Source organism: Gymnoscopelus microlampas (assembly GCF_963454915.1).
Source record: "Gymnoscopelus microlampas genome assembly, chromosome: 14".
Lineage (NCBI taxonomy): Eukaryota > Metazoa > Chordata > Actinopteri > Myctophiformes > Myctophidae > Gymnoscopelus > Gymnoscopelus microlampas.
In genome coordinates, this window is record NC_139951.1 from 46312841 (window position 1) to 46332865 (window position 20025).

The 20025-nt window shown below is 39.8% G+C and overlaps 1 protein-coding gene across 3 annotated transcripts in view; it reads left to right on the top strand.

The window, feature by feature from the left end:
- The window catches only part of LOC311059899 (N-lysine methyltransferase SMYD2-A-like), a gene marked incomplete at its 5' end in the record, with an annotated part of 128510 nt that extends 112631 nt beyond the window's left edge, over nucleotides 1–15879 (top strand). The window contains 12 exons of one of the 3 annotated variants that reach the window (XM_084078009.1): nucleotides 1606–1787; nucleotides 3894–3957; nucleotides 5344–5454; nucleotides 7078–7138; nucleotides 8124–8233; nucleotides 8857–8927; nucleotides 9379–9481; nucleotides 10935–11045; nucleotides 11443–11569; nucleotides 12303–12477; nucleotides 12915–13023; nucleotides 13305–15879. In XM_084078009.1, the coding sequence (XP_083934135.1) occupies nucleotides 1606–1787; nucleotides 3894–3957; nucleotides 5344–5454; nucleotides 7078–7138; nucleotides 8124–8233; nucleotides 8857–8927; nucleotides 9379–9481; nucleotides 10935–11045; nucleotides 11443–11569; nucleotides 12303–12477; nucleotides 12915–13023; nucleotides 13305–13409 (1329 nt within the window). In that variant the 3' untranslated portion in view covers nucleotides 13410–15879. Of the gene's footprint in view, nucleotides 1–1605; nucleotides 1788–3893; nucleotides 3958–5343; nucleotides 5455–7077; nucleotides 7139–8123; nucleotides 8234–8856; nucleotides 8928–9378; nucleotides 9482–10934; nucleotides 11046–11442; nucleotides 11570–12302; nucleotides 12478–12914; nucleotides 13024–13304 lie in introns of those variants that run through there. The other 2 variants (XM_084078008.1, XM_084078007.1) reach the window with 2 other exon arrangements.
- Nucleotides 15880–20025: the final 4146 nt, after the last annotated feature.

A 20025-nucleotide genomic window follows, 5' to 3' on the forward strand; every position in this document is an offset into this window, starting at 1 on the left:
AAAAGTGGAGACACCCTATGGGAGACACTCGATAAGTTTCGTTTCATTGCCTTGCGTTCCAAGAAACGTGTTAAGTTTCGTTTCTTGATGTTTGAGTTTCGCATTGAGTAAATGGTGAAAGGATACTGATGGGATTTGCCCCGAACTATAACAACAACAAAAAACAGTAGACCTATAACAACAGATACATCACCAGTAACAGTGATCATTGACAGAGAGTGATCTGACGTGACTGCAACCTGACTGTTCTCTCATAAAACCAAGACTGAGCTGAGGTAATGTAGCCCAATTATTTGATTGGTTAATTGTTATTTATGATTATCTTTGTCATCAAGTTCAATGTAAAGGGCAGGATTTGCCCTTTACGTTGCCAAATTGTCAAATAATATAAGAGGCAAACATTTTGAAAATAGCCGATCTACAAGCTCACAACATTGCTCGCATTGTGAGGCGTTGTGAGCTTGTAGATCTGCTATTTTCACAATATTTATCTGTGGAACGGAGTCAAACAAAATGTAATAGACCAATTATTTGTTTACTAACATTGAGACTGGACGCACAGGTGATTGTTTCACGCAATCAATTCTCAACCTGTTGTTTCGGGGTGCGCTGGTTTCAGCACACCCCAACCCCCTCTTGTGTGTTGGCTAGTGAGGCGCGTCCTAGCGAGACCTGATAGAATGGGTTTTTCATTAAGAGCATACTGGTTGCAGGCATACTGGTTCTTATCAGTGTGACGTCGTCTGTTAAGGGGTCTATGCCTACCATTCCAAGTGCTTGTCAGGGTGGGGGGTTCCCAGTTCAAATGTGATTATTGTCAAAGATATTTGAACATGTGAACATGAACTAATGTGATATAATATGTTTGCATTTGCAAAATGCAAATGCAGGACATTTGCATTTTTTTAATGAAAAATAAAAACTTTGCTCATCGCATTGTGCCGCATTGTGAGCTTGTAGATCTGCTATTTTCAAAGTGGTTGTTTTGCTGCTATATTAACACATTTAGCTGGGGACGCTGGTGTATTGTGTTTAGACATGATTGGTTGTTCTGAATGTTCGTAGGCTAAGGATTTTGGCAACCTCTCTCTGTCTCTCTGCCCAGCTCAACTTTAAACAGGAAATATAAACCATTGTATTAATCAGTAATCTTGTATCTGACACTGTGTGGTACAGATCAACTACGAAGTCAACAATTGGACCTTGTACAAACATCAGGATTAATGACAGGTGAGGAATTAAACACATGTTTTATAGTGTTACAGTGTAGCCTACAATAGAACACTATGACTACATTATAATAAGATGATAAGATGATGCTGATGAAATATTGTTAATATCTTCATTAAATACAAATGTTGCTTATTGGAAGCAGTTTGTGAAGTCAATTAATATCAGTTTTTGTGTTGGTTCAGAACGGGGCATTTAATGCCCCGTTCTGAACCAACACAAAAACTGATATATCGTCATCCCTATGGGGGTGACGATACGCATAGTAAACAGGACCTGTGGTGACGTGACAGACCTTAAAGGGGGGACACCACCACAATCTATCTTTGCTTACCTTGTGGAATAAAGTCACTTCGACGGGGCACTCAGAAGACCATGGAAGCAACAATGCAGGAACAAATCGAGGGAATCGAGATGTTCCACAGTCCTACTAAAGGACGAGGTCTTCGGGTGACCAAACCATTCAAAGTTGGAGAACTTATCTTCTCCTCCCCGGCGTACTCTTACATCCTCAACGTTGAACTGAGGGGAGAGTACTGCGAGTTCTGCGTTGCTAAGTATGTATTTACGTGGCATGCATATTCTAACTTGTTATTTCCTTTCTGTGTGCATTAACAGGCCTGTGTTGTAGGCTATAGAGTACCGAAGTCCTGACGTCACTCGTTCATCCTGTGTGTGTGTGTGTGTGTGTGTGTGTGTGTGTGTGTGTGTGTGTGTGTGTGTGTGTGTGTGTGTGTGTGTGTGTGTGTGTGTGTGTGTGTGTGATTTTTTATTTTACTTTTTTTTAAGCAGAATTTGGTGACATTTTAAACTTGGGATACCAGGTTATTGATTGATTGAATACTATATTAGTCAAAAATGTTAACACAAAACAGTCTTGGGGACTTGTTTCCATTGTGGTCCTATGTATGTAAATGCAGGTGAAATTAACAATTTAGTAGAATGGGAAACTAACAATAATCTTGAACAATAGTAGAACCTGCTGTAGCAATAATATAGACTCCCAGGAATAGAGCTGAGAGCTACATTTTCAAACCGTCATTGGCAGCAGTAAGCTACTTTTGTCATATGGTTTAAATGATTGATGAGATTTGTTCCTCTATAGAAGATTTCTATTAATTCCATCATAAATTGTCATAACTTGGGACACGGTGGCGCAGTCGGTAGCACTGTCGCCTCACAGCTAGAAAGTCCTGGGTTTGATTCCCATAACTTCCACATTATTATTATTATTATTTATTTATTTTTCTTTTCACAAATTTCTCTTTGTTGGGTTGCAAGTTAATCTGGTGCACTGGAGTACCTAAGCACTGGAGTACCTATGCTATCTAGGTGTGTGTGTGTGTGCCTGCGTGTGTGCGTGCTTGTGTGTGTGTAAACAATCAATATATCCAATATATCTAAGAGGATGTAGACACATATGTTGTAACATGCTGCTCATTAAAACACACTGGCCCTCATGTATCAACGCGGTGCAGCCCAAATAATGGCCGTACGGGGAGATCACCGCACCTTTTGGCATTTATCAATATATCCTGACGTGGGCTTCATCCCACGGTACGTTGAAATCTCACGTCTGGCCGGGACCAGTTGTTGACGTTGGCTGCACCCGTTTATTCCATCCTAGACCTGCGGAGCAGCATTGTTTGACTGTCTGACAGGCATCTGGACACATAATCCCCTCATAAATGTATATCTACACTAATAAATAATCGCTGTGAAAATATAACATTTTATAAAGTAATTTAAACAAACTGCTTTAACAGTCATTCAGATAGGATTGTAGATCTGGCTGTATAGACCCCTTAACAGACGACGTCACACTGATAAGAACCAGTATGCGTGCAACCAGTATGCGCGCAATGAAACCCATTCTGTCAGGTCTCGCTAGGACGCGCCTCACTAACCAACACACAAGAGGGGGTTGGGGTGTGCTGAAACCAGCGCACCCCGAAACAACAGGTTGAGAATTGATTGCGTGAAACAATCACCTGTGCATCCAGTCTCAATGTTAGTAAACAAATAATTGGTCTATTGAAAATAGCAGATCTACAAGCTCACAAGCCAGCAAGGCGTTGTGAGCTTGTAGATCTGCTATTTTCAAAATTTACGGGCGCTTCTGCGAGAGCACTCTTCTGCGAGAGCACCTGTCTAACAGTTTAGACCCGGTGCAGCGGCGCTTCTGTTATATTTTCATGGCCACCGGGAGATCAGACATTTAACCCATGGTCCAACACACACCAGCCTTCATTCATTAATGTTCTCTCCAGGCTATCTCTCATTAATGCGGAGCAGGACGGGACTCGCCTGTCCAGCGGTCAGAGTGCTCGGTATGGGTTAAATAAATTAATATACAAACGTATTCCAGGGAAACTCTTTCTTATTGGCTTTTCATGATTTCTTTGATCGTATTCTGGTTCTTCAATCTTCATGTCGTAAAATCGGGGCGTTTTGAGAATATTTAAGGGCGTGTTATTTAAATGACGCTCGGTTTCAGCCGTGACATTTATCAACGCTGGGACCAAATGTACGCTTGGATCAGCTGTGTAGGATGCGTTGATAAATGTGACTTCGACGTTGGTGTACGGCCGAATATATGGGAAAATATACGCCGGTTTATACACTGCGTTGATAAATGAGGGCCAATGTTTGTTCATTCATAGGAAACAGGACTTGAAGAATTGTGTAAAGTGCAAGAAAGCCTTCTATTGCAATGTCACCTGCCAGGTAGGAAACGAGTGGATGAGAAGGAGGAAGAAGGGGGTTAATGACTGCAGGAATGTTTATTTATTGATCAGGGACAGTGCACATTAATCAACATGTCAGTTTTCACGTCGACGTAAATGAGCCAGAGTTAGCCAAAAGTTAATTTTCATCTGAAGTTGCTCACATTATTCCTCTACCATCTGATTGTTAATTTGTTCTTAGTTACTTTTTTGATTGATTGAATACTTTATTACTAGACAGAAATGTAAACAGCTGTGCATGGTACAGTAAGACATTAGGCTAAAAGGATAACACAAAAAAAGTCCTGGGGACTTGTTTCCTTTTATGGCTTTGTTTCATATCTGATACAGAACACTTCTGATTGAGTGTAAAACAGAAACATAGAATGGAATGTGATTGATCACACATGGAAGTTCACCTTTGGTTTCACTGTGGATCAATAAGAAACAAAACCCAGATGTTTGGGTCCAATGCTGAATTGCTGATCTCAATTTCTGAGCGTCCTAGAGACCACCGATAATGTTTAATTTTTCTAATCATTTTGAAAAATGTTTGTAAAAAAAGTTTATATTTGAGAACATTTAACTTATGAGCTAAGAAATAAATAAACACAAATAACTGTTTGATAAAATAGGTTTAAATTAAGTAAACTTCAATTATGAAAAGAACAATTAATTTGAATTATACAATTAATTAACAAGAAAACAAGTCAATATACACACATGAACTGAATGTAATTTTATTTAAACACTTAGGCTAAGCCCTAAACGGCTATGCCCACAGTAGACATGCAAAGATCTGATTCAGGTGGAGAAGAGATTCAGTGGGTTAATTAAAAATAATAGCTTTGTGTGACATGAAGATATGAGAAGAGGGTAAGGAAGGACACAGGTCAGTCAAGGACAGGACTAGTGTATACTGAAAGCTTAGCATTGTGTTGAGTGGCATTACTGGCATAGCACTGTACTGTACATAGCATAGCTTAGACGCCCTATAGACCAACTGTTAAGCAGTATTTGTGGGCGAGTTTAATTTTGTTGTTACTGTGTGCCAGGCAACATGCTTGTAGGGTTAATTTCATGCCTTTACACAGATATACATAAATGGAAGACATCCACAACTAGTGTTATAACCGGCTTCAGCTGTGTTTACAGTACCTCAAAATGGCTGCTATGAAAAGGGTCTCAAGCATCATGTTGCAAACTTGCTAAATTTGTGTGTGTGTGTGTGTGTGTGTGTGTGTGTGTGTGTGTGTGTGTGTGTGTGTGTGTGTGTGTGTGTGTGTGTGTGTGTGTGTGTGTGTGTGTGTGTGTGTGTGTGTGTGTGTGTGTGTGTGTGTGTGTGTGTGTGTGTGTGTGTGTGTGTGTGTGTGTGTCTGTCTGTCAGAAAGGGAACTGGGCTATGCACAAGCTGGAGTGCTCAGCAATGGTTAAGTATGGTCCAAAATGGTGTCCATATCGGAGTGTCCGCCTGGTCGCCAGGATCCTTGCCACAAAGGTGAGTGGGGGGTCTTTCTTGATTTTTCCAGCGTTATTCCTAATTTTGAAATACTATACGAGTTGTTGGGTCTAGTGTAGTCTCGCGAGCCAGACTGTTGCCAGACACTCCCCCGCTTCCGTTTTGTCTTTACAGTCGCGCTAATTTGTCATAATATGAATGAAAAATAATCAAAGCATATAGCTATATGTTGCTGCTGATCGGAAATGGAAATTCTAAAATAAAATGTAAAGATATATAAATGTGTGTGTGTGTGTGTGTGTGTGTGTGTGTGTGTGTGTGTGTGTGTGTGTGTGTGTGTCTATATATATATATATATATATATATATATATATATAGAGAGAGAGAGAGATGGAGTGAGAGTGAGAGTGAGAGTGAGAGAGAGAGAGAAACTTTGTTTATTGGATTTTTTCACAGAAGCATTCTATATAAAAAGTTGGTACTATGCAGATACATAATAGCTTACTCCAGTGCAATCCATCAAATACAAAAATTGCAATAAACAGATTGAATTAACACCCAAAAACTCAGGAAAACATCATACAGGAACAGGTTCAACATAGTCTATGTTGACGACAAAGTCTAGGGTATACCAAGAATGGAAAAGGATACTTGAGTGTCAAAACAGATAATTATGTACATGATGAGTGATTCATGAAGGGCATGACAGGGTTGAAAGGAATGCAGTGTCACAATAGTTAGATGGAAAGGTGCCTAATTCTGATCAGACGTGAGAAGGAGGTCTGATGGTGAGGCTGTGGATCAAGGGTTTCCATGGATTATGATTGCGGAGTGTTATTGTAGTTGTTATTATTGAATTGAAACACTTTTTCTTAATTGACGAAAATCGGCTCTACTGCCAGTTCTGCCCTCCTTTGCCTCAGTGCTCCTTCTCAACAGATGACATGCCATCTTGTTTCGCTCTTTTCCTGCACCATTCTTCACTGTGGTCACTCACATACCGTTGACTTTAATTGTGTCATTGTCTGACACACCTCATACACTCCATTAATCCATTGTCTTAGAAAAAAATACTATCCCACAAAGGATTGAACGCACATTTTGACATTTTCAGGGAATTAAGGCAGCTATTCACAAACATTACTTCTAGGTCTTGTTGTCCTCACCTGATGCAAACATGTACTGTACAATACCACAAATATCCTGCAACATATTAATGAGCATGTCATCCCGACACTTTATGAATCACCCAAATTATTCAAACATATACAAAAATTATAAATAAAAAAGTGCCGTGGACTTGGACATAGACAAGTCTAGCCGGACATGTTTGTCCATGTATGGACATGTTGATGACCCCTGTCTGAGTGGAAGTTCATGATAGCAAGAGATCATGAATGTATTTTGGCCTTAAACCATTCAGTGCTTTATAAACCAACAGTAGCATTTTGAAATCAGTTATTTGACAATTCTTCTTAATATTATCACTTGGACATGAATGATATGTGATGGGTATAAGTACAGGTACCTTATGATGAACTATCTGTAAGTATTGATTTGTGCTAACTGCTTTATATAGAAGAACCTTTAAAAATATATATATATTAAGAAGTGTAGATTTTTTGCCAATGCTTAATTTCTTGCAAATGCTTCTTTCTACAGAAGGCACAGAAAGAAAGATCTGCATCTGAGAAGCTTATACTGATGGAAGAATTGCATTCAAGTAAGGGATCACTCAACAGAAACACACAAACATACATGGGCACACATGGGCACATTCGCCATAAAAATCATTTGTAACTAAGAGAGAGGAAAGATGTAGCCAAATGGACCCTTACCGGTCGATTTGGTTCCATTTATACACTCTCAAGAGTTGAATTAACAGGGAAAAAAATGATTTTACCGCTTAAAGGAGGGGGGTGGGCAATCTTTTCGGACACTTGATCGCTGTTTTCCGAGGCTGCTGTGATCATTCAGTGCCAGACAGTGAAAACCACCATTGCTTTTACGTCTTATAGAGAGTATGCACGTGCATCACTTTTCCACCGGGACACGCCCCCCTCTTCTATAATGAGTGGTAAACATTGAGCAGCATGGAGCGTTGGAGTTTGGAAGCACTCGTTGGAAATCACTCAATGGTCCTGCATACCACCTGTTTGTAAATTGCACATAATGCAGGAGGCAGCAGGACGTTGCGTTATTGAAAACAAGCGCTTCCAAACTCTGACACTTATCACCTGCACAGAATTTATTGACAGAAAGTAGCTGATAACATGTCTACGAGCATAGAATAAGTCAATAATTTAATAATGAAACCTAACAAAGAACGAGTCAATAATATTATATGAATAATAAAGGTAAGATAAATGCTTACTACCTGATATACTATATTTAATAAATACCCTTTTTTTCTGCGGTTTTCAATTATTTTTTTTCGCAGAATCAAATGTTTTATGGTCCTGAATCACCAGGAACATGGATGACTTGGTTCAAGGCTTAAAATAATTAATATAAATATTTTCTGAAAAATGAATGGGGTTTCGTTTTGTGGCACCACAAAATGGCTGCCACTGCTATGCCCTATAGGGTTGAAGTGGTTAATACAGTAGAGTAGTGCATTAGTGTAGCCTGTCTATTCTGTATTTATATTCTTTTGCACATGAGTACATTTTTACACATTAAGTTAATTAACACTGTGTATTTTACAGACGAAGAGAAGAAATGGATTCACAAGGCTGAAATCGCCAACCTGCATCACTTCTATTCCAAACACCTGGACTTCCCTGATCACCATGACCTGCTTTCAATCTTCTCACAGGTAGTGTGATGACACGCACGCACACACACACACACACACACACACACACACACACACACACACACACACACACACACACAGTTGTTGTCCAGAGGAAACCTTGTATGTCCAAAACTGTTATTTTACAGGAAATGGAGGGGGAAAGAACCTGTGTTCCAGTGAATACAATGTAGTTATGCTTTAGTCACAAGCTCTTGTTAATACTGTCCATTGGGTCTGACTTTACCACTTTCAACCTGGCATCCCAATTTTGGGCATGCCATTATAGGTGAAGAAAAATAAAAAAATAATAGCTGATCTACAAGCTCACATCACAATGCACATCACTGTGAGCTACAAAGAAAAAAATAAATATGGAGATACAAGGTTTCTGCCAGACAGTAACAATATACTGTACCCCCCCCCTTTTTACAGTCTGCTACTTTGAGAATAGCATTAGTACACACTGACCACTTTCTCACCTGTCTAGCACTCATCGATTCTGAAACACTAACAATCTGTGTACCATTTCTCACCTAACTCACAGCAGATTATTAAATATAAGAAAATAACGACCAAATTGTTTTCCAACAGGTGTGAATACATTAGCAGGATTAGTAATGAATTCTCTCTCTGTGCAACAGGTTCACTGTAATAGCTTCGATTTGCATGATGAGGAATTGAGTCCTTGTACTGGTATTGTTGTCTACGCAGAGTAAGAACACACACACACACGCACTCTCGCACAGGCACGCACACACAGGCACACACACACACACACACAGACGCACACGCACACGCACACGCACACACACGCACACTAACAGAGTTAAACCCTCATCAATGTAACCACTTAAACCCTACTTATCATGTCAGTACACCATTAAAAAAAGCTACAGTACTGCAATAATGAAATGCCAGACTGACAGACTTTTTCAGAAAAGTGTCAGCCCACTGCCAGCGAATCTGAGTGATTTTGACTAACCTTTGAAAAATCCTAGTACATTATTTTCGGGCTCTGGCTCATGGACTAACTCACTCACTCTCTCTCTCTCTCTCTCTCTCTCTCTCTCTCTCTCTCTCTCTCTCTCTCTCTCTCTCTCTCTCTCTCTCTTTCTCTCTTCTCTTCCTGTTGACCTTCTCCCCATCTCTCTCTCTCCCCTCAGTGTTTCCCTCATAAACCACAGCTGTGTACCCAGTGTGATTGTCACAAACAAGGGAACGGCAGCAGAAATACGGGCATTACAGGATATGAAGCCTGGTGATGAGGTGAGGAGAGGAGACAGCTGCACAGGGATGTATGTGTGTGTATGGGGGACACGGTATGTGTTACAAGGGGGTAGGGCAGTGGTTTTCAACCTTTTTCATATCAAGGTCCATTATTTATTTGGCATTTGAGCCACAGACCACCGTTTGATGAGATACCAAAGCCTTAGAATATGTTGTTATCGTTGGATATAATTTTGTCCCCAATTCCATCCATGCTTCATGTTGGTACCATAGGAGAGATAACAGGCAAACGTTGATCAAAATAACAATTATTCTACATTCTCTTATAGTGAAGACTTCTTGTAAATTAAGTGATGCAGATGTTATAAAAGTTTAACTATTGAGAGAGTAAAATAAAACCAATTGTTACCAACTCTCCATCATTTAGCTGAGGACCACGTGGAACCCCCTCAAGTACCACTGGTGGTCCCCGGACCACTGGTGGAGAACCACTGGGTAGGGGATCACCATTTGAACCAGCTGGTCTTAACCACTTTAAACCTGGCATCCCTATTTTGGGCATACTGTAGGAGAAAGTTTCCAAAGATGTACAACATTTTATAAAATAGCAAAATAATGATATATCTTTTGTGAGTGTCTTGTAAGCCTGTGCGGGCTGGGCATCGATCTTTTAGGGTGGGTACACACTGTAGGATATTTTCTCCGATTATGCTGTGGGGGACCTTTTTTGTCGATCGCCGACAAAACCCCCCTTGGGCTTTGATCGGCGACATATTGCTCGCTGTGTGTGAAAGGTTCTGCGAGAGGATCTACCCGCGATAATAGCGCTCTGTGATGCGTTCCCGAGTGTTTCTAGATATCTAGTAGGTTTGATATTTGTCTCTGCTTTGATTTTGGCGATCCACGCTACAGCCAATGAGAGCACATTACAGCCACCGTGACTAGGGGAGGGTCGCTGGACCTGACCGCAACAAACAGACCCTCGCATAGTACCGCAATATTACCTCAATATTACCGTCTAGTCCTGTATTAAGTAAAAACATATAAAACTGGATGAGAGAGTGAGCTTGCGTGCTCGAGGGGGGTGGTGTTTATTTGAGAGAAATTGCACACAGAGAGAGAAAGAGAGACTGAGAGAGCGAGCTCTGTTTGTGTGTGTGTGTGTATGTGTGTGTATGTGTGCAGCATGTGTCTGAACAGTGTTGCCAGACTTTGCGAGAGAAATAAGCAACCAGGTCTATGAAAACAAGCCCAACAAAAGCGACTAGGCCACATGCGCACTTTAAACCTATATACAAATACAGCTATTGAATCTATAGTGTAAAAATCACAACGATATATGACAGCCGATTTCAAGAAATGGACTCCTGTAGTGTGTACTTGCCCTTAGACACTCCAGATAAAAAACAACTCCTTGACCCCAGAATTAGATGTGCAGGAGAAACCTGAAGTACTATTCACATGTCTGTGTTTGTTCCTGTGCCTTCCAAAGATGCTGATCAGCTACATAGACCTTATGTACCCAACGGAAGACAGAAACGACCAGTTAAGAAAAAAATACAACTTCACCTGTGACTGCCAGGAATGTCAAACTAAGTCCAAAGTAAGTCATGAAAAACCAAGACTGAAAAAAAAAACTGACAAAATAAAATGACGTATACAGTTCAGTTCAGAAGTTTTAGTGTCCGGTTAGGGGATTTGGATGCGTAAACACAGAGATAAAAACCTTAGAACATAGAGCAAACACTGTAATTATTATTATTATTATTAATCACTTAAGCCCTATTTTTCAGAAAATTGTGAATATTTTTGGAAAATGTCTGAGAATCTTTTGAAACATTTTTTAAATAAATAAGCAAGCAAACAAACACAATCATCACCTCAACATCACACACAAGAGCACAGCAGTATTGATAGATCATTGATAACAGAATTATCTTAGTTCACGAGCGGCTAATGTTCCTCAACTCTAACATGTCATCTTCTCTCCTTGGTCTCAGGACAAGGCCAAGCTCAAAGTGCGTCAGCGGAGCGATCCCATTGGGCAAGATGTCATCAGCAACATGGTCAGCGTCGCTAAGAAGGCCATTGAACTGTTGGAATTAGCCATCGAGAGCAAGGAGAGAAATATCCTTACATAAGATGAGGTTTTCACACCCACAACGGCCTGCATTTTAGACCATGTGCCTCCTTGTGCTATTCATAGGGCTGTCATTACACATTTAATTATTTAATGATTAATTGTCACTCAAATAATCGCGATTAACGATTGAATTGTGTGCTTAGCATTGAACATTGGAACAAATTAGCCTTTTAGGCTTCGTAATGAAAAATTGCACAGGGCAGATATGACAAATAACTACAATATACAAATAAAGTATTGACATATTTAATACTTTTATTCATGGTAAAAACAATCTGAAATAGCAGATCTACAAGCTTAAAACTCATCACAAAGTGATGTGATTTCTATTATTTATTTATTTTTGAACATTTTTCATTGTTTTTTCAAAATGTAAACGATTTTGACGATTATGTAATAATTGTGACAGGCCTAGCTATTGATCGTATAAATAGCACCCAGAGCAATGCTGTACCTGTTCTCGAAAAGCCTATCAAGTGTTCCCCTTTTGCATACTGATCTACTGAGACAACTTATACTTGTTCGGCAAGAGCCTCTTTGCTCTGAAAATATTCTCTGAAAACCAACATAAATGTAATTATATACATTTAAATTCAAAGTAAAGCTGTTGAATCAACAAAGTATATCATCCCACCGTTACAAGAGTCTGATGTGAGTACCTTTAACAATAGCTTTTCAGGTTCAGCCTGTGCCATTGCATCCTTAACTCTCTTGCACCCCCTAGCGAGTTGCTGGATATGTATAAACAGTCCCTGGACAAGATGGGAACCGTGTTCGATGACTCCAACGTGTACATGCTCTTCGTGATGAAACTGGCCTGGTTGGCGTGTCGCCGCATGGGCGATTTGAATGGTGCGATCCGCTACGGCGAGAAGATCACACAGCCTTTAAGGTAGCCTACTACTACAACTGTCAAGAATGGCCTCAAATCTCAAAACCTGGAGGGAGCGAGTCATAGAGCCGGGCTATTAACCGAAAATATAAATCAATATTTATGCCTACAGGTTAATTGACTAATCAAGAAGCTTTTATAAAAAACATATATATTTATATCAATGTATCAACTATTATCAATTATTATCGACTAAATCGATTGTCTGATTAACCACTTAGCCCTGTATTACGTATACTTCAGTGTACATTGGTGGCGTACACAAAGAGAGTAAATAGCCGATCACACAAGATCACACGCTTGTAGATCTGCTATTTTTTTTCTCCATTAATCGTAATCTAGAAATAATCAGGATATTGATTTGAAGTCATAGCCATATCGCCCAGTGTGTCATATCGTTATATAATGGCTGTGCAAATCCTCCTTGTCCTGTGCAGTGAGCTGTATCCACCATTCTCTCCGAACGTGTACACCCTCTACATTGGGTTGTTTAACCTCTACATGGGCGTGGATAACCCATTCATGGCTATGGGTTGTCTTGAGAAGGTGATGATTTAGCTCACTAGTCTAAAAGACTCACAGTGGGTTGCTGAACATTTTCAAATACAGTGCATCAGTTACTAGCCTATACAATACAGTTGCTGCTACATATCAACTTACTATGTAGCCACATAGTTGTGAACAAAAGTGTGTGTGCGTGTGTGTGTGTGTGTGTGTGTGTGTGTGTGTGTGTGTGTGTGTGTGTGTGTGTGTGTGTGTGTGTGTGTGTGTGTGTGTGTGTGTGTGTGTGTGTGTGTGTGTGTGTGCGCGTGCGTATTTGTTTGCAGGCAATACCCATCGTGGAGGTGCATTGTGGGAAGGATCATCCGTACCTGAAAAAGCTACAAAAAGATTTTGAAATGTTACGCCAACTTTGTACCCTTTTAAGATAAGTCATAAAGTGCAGGGGGCTTCAAGCTAAAATCTATATATGTAAAAAGGACCACTCAAAATCATAAGTATTTGTCCGCGGACCCCCCCCCCCCATCTCAAAATATTCTGTTCTGTCAGGGACCCCCGGAAGCAAAGATTTGAATTAAAAATGTGTATATATATTCAAATATTTGCACACATTTTCACAGTTTAAAAAAAAAAAAATAGCAGATATACAAGCTACGAGCTTGTAGATTGAGTAAAGTCGGAGGAGTGTCTCTGCTTCCATCGGGGGGGGGGAAAGCGTGTCACCACAACCCTCCGTTCTTTAGTAAAAAGAAAAGCAGATACAAATGTACTTTTCTAAATCCTTTAACATTAGATTGGACGGGGCTGGGTTTGATGTGATCACATTATTTCCGGGCCTACTCTTCTCCAGAAGTCATAGGATCACTCATAGGTTGGCGAACAGCGCCATCTAGCTTAAACACTGAAAACACGGTTTTGACGTGTTACGCGTCATTGGCACTCTGGGACGTGTTAGATGTCATTAGCGCGTTATTATGGATCCCACCGCAGTTCTAGGCAAACCCCGCCCCTGCTGCTCAGAAACCCTGGTGACGCGCGCAAGCCCCGCCCGTATGTTTTCCGCCCTTATGTTTTGATATTTAATCTATGCTTTTATTAGGTCAAACTTGGTCTTGATAGAAAGGAATTTCTCCGTGCTACATGACCGCATCAGTACGGTTTCACGGCGGCCACCTCCATTCAGAACGTCACTTTTTTACATTTTTATTATTAGTTTAAATCAGTAAGGAATCCTTTATTGACGGCGATAAAGCTAACGTGATCTAGAAATAATAAATGATGGCTCATACATAAGTTTCCGCTTCCTTTTAACTGCTAATAAAAGAAAGACGCTAGTCTTTTATATAGGCTAATTAATGATGTGCCACCCAACTTGCAATATGGAGTATTAATATTATGGAGTAGCCTATATACATTGATTGATTGATTGAAATGTTTATTAGGCAAAAGAATGTAAAACAATACAGTTACATTTATAATACTTTTGTCTAAAAGGTCCGACCAAAAACGTCCTTGCAGACTTGTTTCCGTTGGGGTCCTCATAGTAGCAACCAAACAGTTCAAAAATCAACATAAAAATACAGGGAAAAAATACCACTATGTACAAAAAAAAGCATGAAAAATAAAAAATATATAAAAAAGGGGAGGGGGGGGGTCGTCTGTCTACAGTCTGCATTGATGGTCTTCATTGTTTCTCTGCTGGCTTGATTGCATCCTCCTGTTATCAAACATGTGGAATTAACGATTTGCACTGGAACAAGGTTGTGTTCTCTATGTTAAGGAGATCTGAATCTGTTGAACCGCAGTCACTGATTGGCCCAGTCATTCTCTGATTTCTCATAGTCTCTGCCTATGGGCTGAACTCCAGACTGATACCGTGGAGGAACGAGTGAGTGAATCCACGTTATCAGTCTGGCAATGCCACGCTATCATCAGCCCAGCAGTGCCATGCCCATTACCAACCTGTGAACACTTCTCTAATCAACCTGCTGTCTATAAAACTGGACTCATTCCACACGCACACTGTCTGTAGATACGTTGTCGTTCCTGTGATCTGCCTTGGAGTTTCGTGTTAGTTGATGGGTGCTTCTGCAATTCCTGTTTACTGCTTGAATCTCCTACGTTTGACTGTAAGCTTAACTACTGCTTTAATAAATCTGAATTGAAACTATTCTGCTTGTGGCACAGCATTTGGGTTCGGTCATTCTGCAAACCGTGACACCCTATCTGAATTTATATATACTGTATAAGGTTAGTCAGGCAGGATTTTCAGAAAAAAGGTTAGAGGCATTTTGGGGTAAAAGTGGGGTGCTAGGCCATTTTCAAGTTTTTAACCCTCTAATTTGCATAACGAAATGGCTGCCAATTTTGCACTACTTTTTCAATAGCTATAACAAAGCAAGCAAAACTGACAAATAATGTGTCTATGTTCTCAGGGTCAGACAATGTGTGTAAGGTATTTCTACTCCTGAAAATGCAAATTAGAGGCCACCATTACAGAAAACGGTTTAGTACTCAAAGGGGTCCATACGCGTCCCCCTTATTTTCTTACACAATATTTATCTTCGCTTTTGTAAATGCATTAAAAAGAAAGAGAGAATATATAATACAGTTTAATAAATTCAATTCCCAGTGGTGTATGAAAGGTGTGATGCAAATCAAGTTGCCTTGTCACTGGTGTAAACACTACAGAAATGAGCTTATATGGTGTGTTCACTGTTTTGAGTTGAATGGATGTTTTTCATTTGTACATTGTTGTATCTATGAATTATTTAACAGTCGCCTTTTCTTTTGCACATTTTTCTTTTTATTCTTTATTATACGTTTTTTATCGTTTTCTTTCTACAAAACGTTGCTGTGATTCATGTTACACATAATAAATGTGAACCTCATCAGGCAGCAGTGTCAGTTTGGACATTCAGTTATTTAACGTGTCAAAAACGGTTTCCCTGTGCCCAGCCGAGTGGCTAAATGTGTGTTCAAGATGGTCACTATCACTACAACTATATTTATCTTTTCTCCAATACATTCTAGAAGTTTATCTTGCAAAATCTGTTTCTGTTACAGCAAAATAATTGTGTGAGCGTTATACATATCTTATACAGGACAAACATGTGAAATTGGAAGTGATGACACAAATAAGTTAACCGGAAAACTGCAAAATAGAAGCTGATAAACGGGTATAGTCATCCAAAGGAGTAGTTCACCCAAAAAACTTATTTTCTATCAATTGCACACCCCATGAAGCCTTGAATCCATGGATTTGTTTTTGTCGCATTCCTAAGCTAATAATTTGATTCCCGTCTCCTACCAGCTAATGTATCCGGTAGGAGACACAAAGTAGATTCTTTGTGTCTCCTACCGGAAATACACCCAGTCATCAAATTATTGGCTTAGGAATGCCACAAAAACAAAAATAAATCCCTGAATTGAAGGCTTCATGGGGTGTGCAATTGATAGAGAATAAGTCCTTTTTGGGGCGAACTCCTCATTTAATATAAATAACATTGTTTATAACAGGACTAGCTTTGCACACCAAAAAAATAATCAAAGGAATAGTTTTAACGTTCTGACATCTGGCCACTAGATAGTGTCTTTTAACGAATACAAGAAGACTCACCTCAAGACAAACTCACCTCAACTGAAAAAGGAATACTCACCTCGGGGGTAGGAACAGTCACCCCGGGGGGTGGGTAAACTCACCTCAGGACCTGAGAACACTCACCTCGGAACACTCACCTCAGGGGTAGGAATACTCCCCCCGGGGGTAGGAAAACTCACCCAGAAAAACTCAATGGTGTAATGCCACGGTTCTCAAAGTGGGGTCCGCGGACCCCTGGGGGTCCGCGACGCATAGCCAGGGGGTCCGCGAAAATATTTCACAGATAAAAAAAAAAAGTTTTGATAAAAAAATATTTTTTGATTAAAAATATTTTTGTATTATTATTTGTTTTTATGGGGGGGGGGAGGGTTAGTGAAAGTTGCATAAATTATTACTGTAATGGTTTGTGTGATATGAAATGTGAGCTTACAATAATCACAGTAATCATGTTCCATCATATTCAAAGGCTTTTGCAGAGAAATGAGACAGACTCCAGTCACTTTCAAATTAGAGCACTGCAGCAGGCAGGTGTGTGCGTCTGTTTCCAGCTGACGCTTGTTGACGCTCGTTAATGTTATAGGCATCAGAGGCAAATGCTTTTGCACTGTCAAATAGGCCAACATCTAATCTAAGATTAGTGGGACTCATTCAAATGACCACCAGTGAGTCCCGGGACTCACTTAATTAAAAACCTAACATCACTGTATACATATTAGATGTATTTGATATTTATTAGATATTACAATAGTGAAATGTATATCTAATAGTAACTAAAGTTCAATAATGCTTACTATAGTGAAATGTATATCTATTAGTAACTAAAGTTCAATAATGCTTACAATAGTGAAATGTATATCTAATAGTAACTAAAGTAACTAAAGTTCAATAATGCTTAGCTAAATGTAATTTAACAACATAAATTGACATTGGAATGTTCATTTCTCTGGGTTCCTACCTTTGTTTGTTTGTTTGTTTGATGGGGGCACAGGAGTGAAGGGGAGGAGGGGGGTTGACCACTTAACACTAATATCCCACTTAATGATTCATTGTTTGATATCTAATAGGTGGATGGGGCAAGGTGTGGAGCTGGAGACACATAGCAAATGACCATGCTATTTGCTATTTGCATTCCTTGTTCACTTTTCTGATGAAATCTACCTTCTTTTCTGATGAAATCTACCTTGTATTTAAAGCACTTTAATTAGCTAAATGTAATTAAACATCATTATGAAAGCATTCTGTGAAAATGGAAAGCTCACATTATGAAAGCATTCTGTGAAAATGGAAAGCTCACAAGCCGGTAGATCTACCTTTTTACCTTTTCTGATGAAATCTACCTTGTATTTAAAGCACTTTTTAAAGCACTTTATTAATTCTATACCTTCAAAGAAAGAATTTAATCCAGATATGGAGTAATCCAGATATGGATTAAACATCATAGCTCACAAGCCGGTAGATCTACCTTTTTACCTTTTTTTAAACATTGGGGTGAGTATTCCTACCTCTGAGGTGAGTCTTCCGAGGTGAGTGTTCTCAGGTCATGGGGTGAGTGTTCCTACCCCCCGAAAATCTTGGGGGTGAGTATTCCTACCTCTGAGGTGAGTCTTCCGAGGTGAGTATTCCTACCTCTGAGGTGAGTTGGTTTTGAGGTGAGTCTTCTTGATACCCTTTTGAATGGGAGGCATGCGTTAATCCGACAGACCTTTTCTCCGACTATGTGGCATCCGCGTGCGGTTAGGGTTAGGGTGCGGGTTTGGTTCGGGTTTAGTATTGGAAACGTCGGAGCGCTGCGCTGTCGGAGGAATGCGCTGTCGGACTAACGTACTGCACCCCTTTTGAATCACATAATCATTCATTCTGTGTGTCTCAGCATTTGATATGAGTTAGACTCTTAACTCATATTGCTCTAACTGCAATGTTTCTCAACCTTTTCAGGCCGTGACCCCCCATAATGTATAGGAGTTGAGGCATTACATTTAGTATGACTCGGTTCCACAGATAAATATTGTGAAAATAGCCGAACTACAAGTTCATAACGCCTCACGTTGTGAGCTTGAAGTTTGGCTATTTTCAAATTGCCAAAGCATATATAATATAGGTCTGAAGTGGTTTTGTAATAATAATCAAGAAGAAACTAAAGTTTTCAAGTAATTATAGTGGAGTAAAAGTACAATATTTGCCTTTGAGATGTGGGATAGCAGTAGAATTATTGAAAATTAGAAGTACTTCAGTAAAGTAAAAATACCTCACAATTGTACTTAAGTAAGGTACTTGAGTAAATGTACTTGAGTAAATTAACTATGTCATTGACTCATTCAATGAGTCATAACTTTTTCTACATGTATTTATGTAGTTAAATTGGTCAACAACAACAACCAAAACCTACTTACACAGCTCATTATTTGTTGGTCGATTTATTTCACTGCAATCTGGGAACACATTCCTCATTGTAAATGGAGAGGGACACCTTAAATATGGCTGGTATAGTTCATTGTCCACATGTTGACAAAAACACACATTACTTAATTTCACAGCTGATACCAACTGAAGGATTTTTGTTTTGTTTTGTTTTATTGGTAGAAGTTAGAACACATCTAATTTGCAAATTCTCTTGTGACACAGTCACAGAGATCTGGTGAAATGATTACTGTTCGCTTTGTCTCTTGTCATCACTGCTGGTGTGAAGAGATGAGCAGCTGTTTCCTTCCATGGACTCATGTTCAGAATAACACATTAAAGACCCTTTGGATAAAAGAGAGCAACAAGATGAATAAAAAAAGTGATTTAATGTCAAACCCAGATGCAGAGAGAGAGAGAGAGAGAGAGAGAGAGAGAGAGAGAGAGAGAGAGAGAGAGAGAGAGAGAGAGAGAGAGAGAGAGAGAGAGAGAGAGAGAGAGAGAGAGAGAGAGAGAGAGAAGACAGACAAACTGACAGAGTGACAGCAGCTCAAACTGCCTTTTTCTGAATGGGATGAATATTCAATTGATATTGGACAAGAAATCATACATAAGTATAAACAATATGGAAGCATTTGACCATATCTATCAATTCAGTCACTGTCTCAATCTACTTCCAATTAATATTCCAGTATAGTTGACATTATTTATAACTACATTCATAATCACCTACCTGCCAAATGATCATGGTGTTGGGGGTGTGGTCATCTTGTAATGTGAGAGATTAAATTCTCCATGGTGAAAAGACGATTGAATCATGTACTGCTCCTTTAAGAAGACAGGACACGGGGTGGGGGGGGGGGGGGGGTGGTGGTGTTGTTGCGGAAGAGAAGCCGGGAGAAAGAAAAAAGTGGAGACACCCTATGGGAGACGCGAACCCTTTTTCTACCCCTTGTTTTTCAGTAGCGGGGGGCGGGGGGCGGGGAGCGGGGGGCGCCCTAGTCCCTACGTCACATCCTAGACGGATAGCTCCGCCCACACTGGGCGAG